The sequence below is a fragment of the Gekko japonicus genome, unplaced genomic scaffold, assembly GCF_001447785.1.
Source record: "Gekko japonicus isolate JY-2015 unplaced genomic scaffold, Gekko_japonicus_V1.1 scaffold1135, whole genome shotgun sequence".
Lineage (NCBI taxonomy): Eukaryota > Metazoa > Chordata > Lepidosauria > Squamata > Gekkonidae > Gekko > Gekko japonicus.
The window spans coordinates 168,683-181,569 of record NW_015161987.1 but is presented as its reverse complement, the minus strand read 5'-3'; the positions used below and the strand labels follow the sequence as shown (position 1 = coordinate 181,569).

At 48.4% G+C, this 12,887-nt stretch overlaps 1 protein-coding gene across 1 annotated transcript in view; it reads right to left on the bottom strand.

Moving 5' to 3' along the window:
• ST3GAL1 (ST3 beta-galactoside alpha-2,3-sialyltransferase 1) overlaps positions 1–12,887 on the bottom strand; it is a 160,342-nt gene that overhangs the window by 31,833 nt on the left and 115,622 nt on the right. The window contains exon 3 of the mRNA XM_015429812.1: positions 3,638–3,980. Within this exon, the coding sequence (XP_015285298.1) occupies positions 3,638–3,940 (303 nt within the window). The 5' untranslated portion in view covers positions 3,941–3,980. The remainder of the gene's footprint in view (positions 1–3,637; positions 3,981–12,887) is intronic.

Here is a 12,887-nt window from a genome sequence, read left to right as displayed (position 1 = left end):
CCCCCCCCCCCCCCCCCCTTGGGACAGTTTGAATATCAGTGAATGAGCCCAGGATTTCATTGGCAGCTGTTTTCCAAGTCCATTTACAACCCAAAGTTAAAAAAACACCGAGGCGGCTGGTAAAAACAAGAAGCGATAACAAAAAGTCGGCCACTGCCTTAAATGGTATTGATTCTTTGCAGGGTCCGCCAGCTTGTTACTGTCAGCATAGATTTAATAGGCCCCTTGGACATCTGGAAAACCAGGCATTTGAGAAACGTCTCAAGGACAGCTTCCCATAAAAGCAGGATACTTTGGGTCGCCCAAAAACGATTTGAGGAGGGGTCGCTCCTGTTTATAGACCTCTGCTTCAGTTCAAGTTAAGAAGACTGAGCAAGCGGGGACGGAACTTGTGGGACCCCGAAAACGTTATAACTGGTCCATTTCTCCTTCTTGAGATCGGATACCAGTTCCTTCTTTTCTGGGGTTACCCGGAGCATGAACAGCATTTTAAGGACAGCACCTGAGTGATAAAATGGAAACTGGAGGCTCAGGATTATATCCCCCCTTTGCCATGGGAGCACACTGGGTAAACGTAGGCCAACGACTCTCTCTCAGACTGATCTACCTCACAGGGTGGTGGTTAGGCTTCCCATTTGCCTGTTCACAGAACATTAACAAGACCTCAAATCCCCACCCATTGGGGAATGAGGAGTGGGAGAAAAAAAATGATCTCCATAGTGACATTCTAGGAATTTCCCCAGGTCTCTGTGGTGTTTACCATCAAGATTAGGGGGAATCCCTAGAGCGTCATTCAGAAGTGACATCACATCACCCCCAAACTCCACCCTCAAATATCTCCTGAGGCAGGGCTGGGAACCCTCACTGTTGTTGTGAAGATAAAACGGAAGAGGAGGAAATCGTGTTTGTAAGTCATGTTGGGTCCCACGAGGAAGAAAAAGAGGATATAAATATCTAAATAAATAAATAAAACATGAGGACTTGAGAGACCGGCAGTTACCATTCAGGTCGTCAGATGTTGATCCTGAGCTTGAAATTTTGATGTCCAGTGGCTCCGACTAGTATTCTCAGACTGCTTAATTGATATGTGGGAAGTTTCCGGATTTATCCACAGGAATGTTTCATTCAAGCAGTGGCCCAGATAGTAGAAGAAAGAGGAAGGCCCAGGTGATGTCACCAGCAATGAGGAAATGCCACTTCCTGTGCAATGCTCAGGAGAGGCTCTGGTATTTGGGCAAAAAACTCTATGGTAGAAGCAAAAAAACCCTCAATGGTAGAAACAATTCTTACCATAGAGTTTTTGCTCAAATACCAGAGCGTCACTGTGGCATTGTCACATGATGACATCATTTCCTGTGCACATCAGGCGTGATGTAGGCACGTCGCTGGCAACGTAGCCGCAGCCTCCCTCCCTCTCCTGCTAATTTCTCCCCCCCCTTCCTCCACCTATTTTCAGGGGGGAGCTGGCAACCTTATCTGTTAGGTTGCAGAAGCCATGTGTGGCATGACAAGAGAGTTGTGCAAAGCTGTCCCAGAGAGAGTCCAAAAGGGCAGGGCCCGCAGAAGCTCCGCATAGTTGATTGGCTCTGGCTCCTTGATGTTAGAGTGACGCCCATTTTCCTTGGTCATCTCCTGGTTTATGAAAACTATGCCCATTCCCCTCCCCCCTCACTCTCTCCTGGCAGGTATTTCCAAGGCAATGGCTTTGTGATTTTTCACTCTTGGTCCATTTACTAGCCGTTTCTTTGACTGTCTCTTTAACATCTTGAACGAGATGTCTACTTTGATGCTTTCATCGTATTGATTGCCATAACCTCAATCGCTGCCCTGAATTGTTTTAAACAAGCAGGATCCAAATTAACAAGTAAGAGCAATTATCGAGGGCAAACTGTGCAAAACTGGAGATGGATTAATCGATCAACAGATGAGTCTGGGTTTGGACTGGGCAGTTCCAAACAACCCCCCTGCTCATCTAAGTGTCGTTTCATGGACTGGGTTACTAGCTTGGTCATAATAGAACATCAAGCCCTCCACAGTTCTATGAATCCTTATCCTAAAACATGTGATGTGCTTTAGAGAAAATTCTATATTACCAGAAGCTTTGTGCACTGGGAAAGTGGATTGGGGCCACCATCTAAGCACACTGGAGGGCATCAACCCACTGCTTTTATAGGGCTGATATCTCTAATGTCTAACTTGCAATAGAACTATACCATGTGGCTGTTAACTCACTGCCTCAACAGCATGATGTCATTTCTGGGTAAGTGATGTCATTCTACAAATCCTAGAGCAGTGTGATGTCACTTCCAGGTTTGCCCTGGACATGACATAATTCTAGGAATCCGAGAGCAGTGTGATGTCACATCTGGGTTTGCCCTGGAAATGACATGGTGTCATAAGTGCTGTGTGATGGCTCAGATTTCTCAGATGAAGAGCTACCTGCTAGCTTCAGCTGGTAATTGAACAGCTGGCTGCAGCTGGCTCTGAGACAGAAGGAGAACAACAAGAGATCAGGTTACCAGGGGATCAGGAGTCACAGCCTACAGCTGAAACCGAGACACCCCCTAGTAACTCTGAAGCAACAAACAAGTCTCCAGCAGCCACTCCCAGCCCACCTAGCTCACCCACACCCTGCAGCACCAACACTTTCAGAGACACATAAGAGTTGCAAGAAAGTAGAAGAAGTGCGAGGCTCATAGCCCATCGTCAGCTGTCAACTGAAGAGACAAATGAGTAGTTTAGGGATGACTGCCAAGGAACTGGCTGGGATCTTAGCTCATTAAGACTTGGCCTTAAATTCAGCTGGGAGAAGCAGCAATTTGTGGATGCAACAAGTACACTTTGCTACTAAGACACCAACCTTGCTGCTACCGGACCTCTGCATCCTTGAACCTCAGACTGGACCTGACAACCAGCTTTTCTGGAACCCTCTGAGTTTGAACTGGACTTGCTGCCTGGGACTCCTTGACCCTAGATTGGACTTTGGTCAACCTGCTCTCTGGAACCCCTGACTTTTGGACTGGACTTTGGTTACTCTCTGCAATCTTGCCTCTGCCCTGCCCTGCTGGACCCCAGCCCATGCCTCCTGAGAAAGCTACATCAGTACACGTGATGCTGTCAACATGACAGTGCCTCCTATGTCCCCACCCCAACCCCAGTCTGCCGTGGGGGGCCAGCCATTGGCTGGCAACCCAATTGGGGTCTGTAATGCAGATGGAATTGTCGATTGTGGCTATGCAGGCAGCTGAAGCTGCCCTATACTGAACCAGACCCCTGGGTCCATCAAAAGTCAGTGTTGACCACGGTTTCAGGAAGAAGTCTTCCCTGTCACCTGCTACCTGGGCCTTTCCACTGGAGAGACCAGGGATTGAACTTGGGACCTCCTGCATACCAAGCAGATGCTCTACCACTCAGCCACAGCTCCCTCCTCCGGTTGCTGGGACAGCCCTTCTGCGGATGAAAGTACCCAACCAAGTCGTTTTCTGTTGGAACCAGTTGCTTAGGGATGGGTGGGCTGTCAGGAGCGCTGCAGTTTGGATTCCCAACCTGAGGATTCGGCAGCTTTACGGAAAGGACGGTACTGACCCGCCGAACGTCCCACCCGCAACACAGGCTCTCCCTCTCCTTCCCAACTTACCAGCCACCACTTGTAGTTCTCTGGAGGCATGAAGGCATTCTGCGCGGTCAAGACAGGTTGCATAGTTTGGTTAAACCTCTCGTCGAACCAAGGCGAGACTCCCTGCTCGGAGATGCAGGTATCACAGCTGCAGGGCCTCCGGGAGTATTTCACCAGCTTCCGAAACTGCTCGATAATTTGCTTCGGGTCCCAAGTGACCATGACGGCGTTGTGGGTATAATTCAGCAAGAAGGAGGTGATGGTGACGACGAACAGCAAAGCCAGTGTGAACATTTTCACGCTCCTCTTCCTGACGGCGAGCATGTTGACTTATGGCTTCCTCGGCCGGAACGAAAAGCGACAGCTGAGGTAAGAAGAAAAGAGGAAACAGCAAAGAGAGATTTTTTTAGCTCCCCAGCCATCTGATTTTAATGACCTTCATTGTTCAAAGAAAAAAAGGGGGGGACAACCCCTCATTGTGCCCTTGACCAACTTAAGAGGGAACCATAGCCCGGGCTCTTTATTCTCCGCCTTCCCCAACTGGGCGCCTCCCCGAATCTCTGGTGCTCCCAACTCTCGCTGAACAGCTGCTAATTTCTCCCTCTGAAGGCTTCATCAAAGCGAACAGCGGCAGTTTTCCCTTTTCTCACCCTGGCAGATCTAAGAGGAAATGATTAGCTCTGTCAAAGACACTTTGGTAGCGTGGGAGGAGAAACCTGAAGTGAAAAAAAATAAAACCAAAACAGAAACGGGGCTATGCCTAGAGAGGACTCCCCCCGCCCTTCCTCTCAGCCGTTATTTTATTAGCGGCTTTTCATCAGCTTGTGTGAAGGTTTTTTATTTGAGGGAATGGACAACCATTCCTCCTTGTTTCTGGAATTCTCCTAGTACCTGGACACACTAAAGAGAAAGGGAACTTCACCCGGGAGTTTCATGGATCTTTTCGTTTAAGGCATTAGGGTTGCGGTAAAGTTGAGAGTGTTGGACTAGTACGGGGTGGCCAAACTGCAGCTCAGGAACCGCATGGGGCTCTTTCACACATATTATGCGGCTCCCGGCAGGGCAGCTGGGGAAGTGAAGGGGAGGCATGCCCAAACGGTCTTCCCTTCCCCAGCCAGGGTTCCCTTCCCTGGATAGGCTTGAGGTAGGGGGAGCAGAGAAAGAAACCAACTTCATTTATACCCCACCTTTCTCCCCTAAAGCCAGTTTGGTGTAGTGGTTAAGTGCGCGGACTCTAATCTGGGAGAACTGGGTTTGATTCCCCACTCCTCCACTTGCACCTGCTGGATGACCTTGGGCAAGCAATCGTTCTGATAAGAGCTGTTCTTGAAAAAGGGCAGTTTCTGTCAGAGCTCTCTCAGCACCACCTACCTCACAGGGTGTCTGTTGTGGGGAAGGGAAAGGAGTGCGTAAGCCGCTCTGAGACTCCTTCGGGTAGTGAAGGGCAGGGTATAAATCCAATCTGCTCTTCTTCTTAAATGCGTTCTCACCCCCCCCCCCCTGTTACCATGGGTGCCTGTGTTTGCATTTCTGTGTTGTGTGGATGCTGCCTGTGTGGGTTTCATGTCTGTATATCTGTGCATTGGGGATTCAGGGATTGTTGTTGTTTGTGTAGCTTTGCCTTGCATCGCATGCTTGCCTAGGAATAGACAAGACCTGTGCTGCCTGCTGTCTCTGCAGACCATGTGCTTCCCTGGAATTAATCCCATGATGCCTCGGGACAGAGGAGACCCAGCGCCATTACCCCTAACTTGGACCCTTGGAAAACAACAGCGAACCCCACCATTGTTGATCTGTCGGAACCCACGTAACTCTCTCTCCGCTATCTGGTTTGGGCATCAAAAAGACAACACTGTTTATGACTCTGAACCAGCAACATCTCTACAAGTCAAAGGTTGTCAAGGGAAACGAAGGTTCACACCTCACCACATGGCCCCCGCTTTGATGTAGGATAGAATATCTACATATTGCCCCCTTCCCCTTCATTAGGACGTCACCCCCTTTGGACCTATAGCCATAGGATAGAGGACGGACCCTGGAGTTATGGCAGGTAAGGCCATGCCCAAAACATAGCTTATAAAAAGAGAAACGCGGCTTTGTTTCTCTCTCTCTCGAGCTTTCTTCTTGGGTTAACCCACCCTTCCCTTAGCGTGCACTAAGGTGCTTCAGGTGACTCTCCAAGTTCCCCGGAGTCGCGACCAGGGAACACGCATGTGGCTTGGCCGGTCCAGCCTGTGTGTTTTTAGAGTCCACCCGTTGATGCTTTAGCTGCCCTTCTTTTCTAAGAGGAGATTTCTTCTCAGCGGACCTCAGATAAGTATGAACCGCATACCTGTGAAGTCATTCCCCCTTATTTGATGCTTTTGTTATTTTCTATGCTGATGTGTTTATTTCCTATTGTAACTAAGGAGCTTGTGCGAATCTTGTATGTCTGAAGAAACTGCTTTAGTAAAGGCAACATTTATTCATAAAATCTAGAGTGTTGTCTGACTTCCTGGAAAATAGCGAGCTGGCTTGGAGAATGGCTGGCTTGGAGAAGGCATTTGTCTCTTCATTTGCCTTTTTTTGTTTCTCTTTCTCTCTTTCCCCCTTCATTCCTCCCTCCCCATTTATTTGCTTTCTTTCCACTTTTCTTTCTCTTTTTCTCCCTTTCTTCCTGCCTGTGATTTTGGGCTGTATCAACAGAGGTATAGTGTCCAGATCACGCAAAGTGATGGTACCACTTAAAGGCTCTGCTCTGCTCAGGCCGCACCTACAGTATTGTGTTCAGTTCTGGGCACCACAATTTAAGAAAGACATAGAGAGGCTGGAACGTGTCCAGAGGAGAGCAACGGAGATGATGAGGGGTCTGAAATCCTATGAGGAAAGGTTGAAGGAGCTGGGTATGTTTAGCCTGGAGAGGAGACGACTGAGAGGTGATAGGAGAACCATCTTCAAGTCCTTGAAGGGCTGTCATCTAGAGGATGGTGCAGAATTTTTTTCTATTGCCCCAGAAGGTTGGACCAGAACCAATGGGTTGAAATTAAATCAGAAGAGTTTTCGGCTAAACATTAGGAAGAACTTCCTGACAGAGCGGTCCTTGTATGGTCATGGCCCCGCCTCCAGCGTGCCCGGCGTCATGACGTCACTTCCCTGTGATGTGCATGCGGCGCGCATGCGCACACACTGGGAGCCAAACAGGAGTCCCCCGCCGGCAGGGTAAGTGCCACTTGGCAACCCTAGGTGGTGGGCTCTCCTTCTTTGGAAGTTTTCAAACAGAGGCTCAATGGCCATCTGACAGCAATGCAGATTGTGTGAACTTCGGCAGATCATGAGAGGCAGGGCAGGATGGGTTGCCTCAGTGCTTAGCTCTTGTGGGCCTGTCTTACACGCCCAGGGAAATGCTGATCACCACTTTGGGGTCAGGAAGCGATTTTTCTGCAGGCCAGTTTGGCCAGGGTTCCTGGAGGGTTTTTTTGTCATATTTTGGGCATGGAACAGTGGTCAGTGTGGGTGTGGAGGGGGAGATATTTGTGTATTTCCTGCATTGTGCAGGGGGTTGGACTAGATGAACCTGGAAGTCCCTTCCAACTCTATGATTCTATGATTCCTTCTTCTCTTTTTCTATTCCTCCCCCCCCGTCCCCCATCTATTTGCACTCTCTCTCTCTCTCTCTCTCTGACAAATGAATATCATTACCAAACAAATAAACATAACTGAACAAATAAATATCATCATCAATATCTGTTTTTACCCCTTTTGTTTTTATTTTTGGCAGTCTCATTTAATGTTAACAAAATTTCCATATTCTCCCAATAAAAACGTGTGTGTGATGTTTGTCCATGCCTTGGGGCTCTCAAACATCTGACGTTTATTCTGTGTGGCTCTCACGTTAGGCAAGTTTGGCCACCCCTGGACTAGTAGCTGAAAGACCCGGGTTTGATTCCCACTTGTGCCGCAGAAGCTCACTGGGTGACCTAGGGGCCGGTTACTCTCTCAGCCTAACCTGCCTCACAGGGTTGTTGTGAGGATCAGGGGTCATTTCCAGCGGGAGCGCACAGGAGCGGAGCTCCGGCAGTAAGGAGCCCAGGGGGCGGGCACATGCAACAAGCCCCACCCCCTGCTCCCAGCAGCCCTCATTTGGGCCACCAGGAGCAAGTAAGAAGCAGCCAAGTAAGTTGCAGCGCCCCCCCTCTCCGGCACCCCCCGGCCCACCTTCAGGTACAAGCTCTCCCTCCTCTGTGAGGACAGATCTGCACGCCCCCCCCCAAATAGCTAGCAACCCAAAACAGTCCAGTGGAGCCTGAGTGGTGGGTGTTGCCTTCTGACACACTTCCGGTGATGTCAGGGGGTTTGGCATATGCAAATAAGTTATGCTAATGAGTTATGCTAATGAGCTCCTGCACCTCTTTTTCTACAAAATGACCCCTGGGAGGATAAAATGGAGGGCAAGAGGATGGTGTCAGCTGTTTTGGGTCCCCATTAGGGGAGAAAGGTGGGGTATAAATGAAGTAACTATGTAGTATTTAACCTCCTTCCCACTCTTATCGTTCCACAACAATTAAAAAAACGTTCTGTTTTCATGTTGAAAAATTTGCATTACAGTAATGTTATCTTTTCTGTAACTTAAACCTCTTGTCCGCTGAATGTTCTGTAACCAAAGCTCTTTTCAGACAAGCCCCGATCACAAATTACAACGAATGCATGCTCATTTGGGGTACAGTGTACACTTGAGCTCTGTGCACATTACAGTGAATGCACAAACTTCCTTTATACATCTGTCTAAGAAAGAGTCAACATGTGTTCACTTTACAAATGAACCTGACAACCAGCACTCGGAGAAATGCGGGGGTCTAAATCACATGTTCAGCTGTACATGTGTGGATTGTAACATGAGAATCACTCAACATACATATAGGGCAATCAAGTGTACACTGCACACACATTGTTCATGCATCCACTGGAACTTGGGAACAGGCCTTTAAGTTTTCTTTATACGTGTGTTGATTAGTTCTCATGTTACATTCAGTTGACAGTGTGATTGAAACTCCACATTTATCCAAGTACTGGTGCCTGGTTTCATTTATAAAGAGTGCATACGTTAGCTCTTTAAGAACATAAGAAAAGCCCCGCTGGATCAGACCAGTGGTCCATCTAGTCCTGCCTCCTGTCTCATACAGTGGCTAACCAGTTCCTCTGGAGGGTCAACAACAGGGCCTAGAGGCTGAGGCCTTTACATCACTTACTGGTCTAGAAGCTTTAGGACCAACAAAGGTTTATTCAAGGTATGAGCTTTCGTGTGCAGGCACATTTTTTTCAAATACATTGGAATGGAAGGTAGAGTTCAAACTTGTACACAGAGGCTGAACAGTAAATTAACATGTAACATGATGAAGGTGTTTTAAGATATACAAAACAACAACAACAGCAGAGCAATAAATATGTCAAAATAGGGGGCAAATGTGTAAAGGTATCTTTTCTAATTGTGGGGTGTAAACTGAGACTCTCCATTCATCTCCTCTCAGGTGTGGAGGTCACTTAACAGCATTTTTTTTCTTTCTTTCTTGAGGTGGGTGCAGTGGTATGTCAGCAAAACGTCCCAATATTCCTTGCATTACATTCAGTATTCTAATATACTGTTCTGAAAAAATACACTAAAATACAGAGGATGTATAGTCCCCCTTGTTGAGAATACATATGTGAGGACTGAATAAGTTAGCATATGTAATGAGATAAGAAACCAATATCCCTATTGAGTCCTGGGGAGGTTTTTGTTCCAAGTGTTGCAAAGGTAAAGGTTTCCTTTGCTCAGAAGCTAGTGGAATCCAACTCTAGGGGGCGGTGCTCATCTCCGTTTCCAAGCCAGAGAGCCAGCGCTGTCCATGTAATAACTTGTAATTCAGCAATTTCCCTTTCCATTCTGTTCCTTTGTAATAAACAGCTGTTTTATTTGCTGTTTTTGTTTGAATGCCCCCCACCCCGATTTCCTAGGAGTGAACAATTCACTGTAATTAGCTTCAGTGAAGATAGGGATGCCAACCTCCAGGTGGGGCCTGGCGTTCTCCCCAAATCTCCAGACTACAGAGATTTGTTCGACTGGAGAAAATGAACTCTATGGCATTATATCCCACTTTAGAGGGTGGACTCTGTGGCATTATATCCCACTCTTGGAGGGTAGACTCTATGGCATTATGTCCCTCCCCTCACCAAACAGCATTTTGCCAAGGGTCCACCCCAGATATCCAGGACTTTCCCAACATACTGTCAGCAACCCTAGATGAAGAGTAAGAGGAGAACCCTTCCACAAAAGAGAAAATCCTGTTTTCTCCTTTTCCTCTCTTCCTCATCAATTCTGGTTGACCTGGAGATTTGCTCGGGGGTTGCAGAATTTGAAACAGGAGCTGCAGCTGACCGTGTTACATGGGTTTGGCTATTATTTATTGGACCATTGACTTCATTTATACACTGCCTCCTTCCCCAACAAGGAACCCAAAGTGGCTTACATCACTCCCCTCCCCTCCATGTTATCCTCACAACAACACTAAAGAGGTAGGTTACGTAGAGAGCATGTAACTGACCCAAGGTCGTCAAGCAAGTTTCCACAACTGAGCGGGGATCTGAACCTGGGTCTCCCCAGATCCTAATGTGACCCTGCCTTGACCTGGCTAGCCCAGGCTACCCCACTCTTGTAGATCTCAGAAGCTAAAGGAGGGTCAGACCTTGTTAGTACTGTCAGAGTCTAGGTGCAAGCCAACTCAGAGCCAAGATTCAGTCCAGAAGGTCCACTACCAGAGAGCAGAGTCAAGTTCAGAGTATGGTCCAGAAAGCAAGATCTAACAGTCCAAGATCATATGCAGGAGGAAGCAGGTCCAATATCCAAGTCCAAAGCTGGTCTGAAGGGGAGTGGAGCAGAGCTGTGGTCACAGAGTCCGCCAAGTGGCAACTTGTTGTTTCCACACCAAGCACTCTCCCTTGACTGGCTTTTATAAGCATCTGTTGCAAGGTCTTACTTGCAGCCAGCTGCTTGGGAGCAACCCTGCAGCTACTCATCATCAGCAAGCAGCTGGCGTCGGGTCAGGAGACATGTGCTTTGTCTTATCTCCTGGAGCTCCATTCTAAGCCCTCGTCTCCGGTGCTCAAAGGGTGTGGGTGAAACTGGGGTTCTGGTAACAACCACCTGGGTTTCATCTGTTGGAAGGGGGCTGGAAGGGGCTGGTGGCTCTGCATCAGCTGTTGGCTGTGAACTCTGCCAAGCCTGCAGCTCATCTTCTTGCTTGCCGGCTTCTGCTGCTTTTGAGCTGGCTACACAGGACTCCTCTTCTCCTGAGAAGTCCTCTCCTCCTGAGGAGTCCTTCTCTCTTGGCTGACCCATGACAAGGAATACCAAAATCCTGATGTGGGGGCAGGCAATGGCAAATGATCTTTCAAGGCAAATTTCTTGCCTTGAAAACCCGAGAGGATCACCATAACTCAGCTGTGAATTGTCGACACTTTCCACCACCACAATTCCACGCTCTGACTAACTACACCACACTGTCTCCTATCCAGGGGTCATTTCCTGCAGGAGTGCACAGGAGCGGAGCTCTGGCAGTAACGAGCCCAGGGGGCGGGCACATGCAACAAGCCCCACCCCCTGCTCCCAGCAGCCCTCAGTCAGAGCAAGAAGCAGCCAGGTAAGTTGCAGAGCCCCCCCCCCCAGTCCAAAAAAGTCCACTGGCACTTTTAAGACCAAGTTTTATTCAGGTACAAGCTCTCCCTCCTCTGCGAGGACAGATCAGCATGTCGTCGTCCCCCCATAGCTAGCAATCCAAAACAGTCCAGTGGAGCCTGAGCGGTGGGTGTTGCCTTCTGACACACTTCCGGTGATGTCAGGGTGTGTGGCATATGCAAATAAGTTATGCTAATGAGTTATGCTAATGAGTTCCTGCACCTCTTTTTCTCCAAAATGACCCCTGCTCCTATCACATAAAGAGATAGAAAAAGCATAACCTTGCTTTCTGCCCTGACTGCGGATGGCCCTGCCCTCTCTGACAAACGAGCCAGAGGCATGTTCACTAACGGCCCCGGCGGTACACAAACATTCCCTACTGGTCCCAGGCACTCCACCCATAATAATTTTACTGATAAAGAAAAAAGGACACACAAAGAGAAGGTCGCTTGCCAGGGTTGCAGCTGACAGAAAAAATCAACATTGCATGGACAACCTATCCTCTCGTGTGCATCTGCTCTTCCTCTCGATTCCTGTTTTTTTAATGGGAATTCTGTTTCCCCTTGGTCCCTCTGCAGTCTCACAGCAAAAAGAAGTTATCAAATATTTGACAGCTCAAATGTAACTATCCCTCATTAATCAGCACCGTTATCCCTTAGATCAGGGATCTCGCCCAACCCTTCTTTGCTTTCTGATTCCCACTTTCAACTTTTACATACATCAAACAGCCATCTGGTACCTGATTAGGATAAGAATAAGGAAGGGGGGAGATGGGGAAGAAATGGCAGAGAAAGAGAAAGAGGCGAGAATGATGAAGGAAAGGGAAAGCTCCGTCTTTGGTGTCGTGGTTAAGTGCGCGGACTCTAATCTGGGAGAACCAGGTCTGATTCCCCAGTCCTCCACTTGCACCTGCTGGATGACCTTGGGCAGGCCATAGTTCTGTCAGAGCTGTCCTTGAAAGGGCAGTTCTGGAAAGAGCTCTCTCAGCCCTGCCTACCTCACAGGGTGTCTGTTGTGGGGAGGGGCGGGGAAAGGAGTTTGTAAGCCGCTCTGAAACTCTGAGTGAAGGGCGGGGTATAAATCCAATCTCTTCTTCTTCATCATCTTATCTTGAAAACCCGTGCATTGGATTAACCCTTCCAATGCACTACATTCTGATACTGAATCCACTCTCTCCTCTCCGTCCCGCACTACAGAAGCACATCCTCTCGCGGTGCTTCCCTCCCTGTCCCACTTTGTGCACTGCAGGTTGGTTCACACATGCACACGTACCGATCATGGCTGCAGCATCAAGGGATGAGTTCCATACACAAATAGGATGGCAGAGCATAGACTTCGACACAAGGAGTCAGCCTGCACATCTAGGGCCAAACATAAGAACATAAGAGAAGCCATGTTGGATCAGGCCAATGGCCCATCTCATCCAACACTCTGTGTCCCACAGTGGCCAAAACCCAGGTGCCATCAGGAGGTCCACCAAAACATGACAGCTCTCACACATCTCTGGCGGAGTTCCTTCACATTACCTATCTCTTGATTCTTTTTGCTGGAGATTGAACCAAGGATCTTCTGCACGCCAAGTCG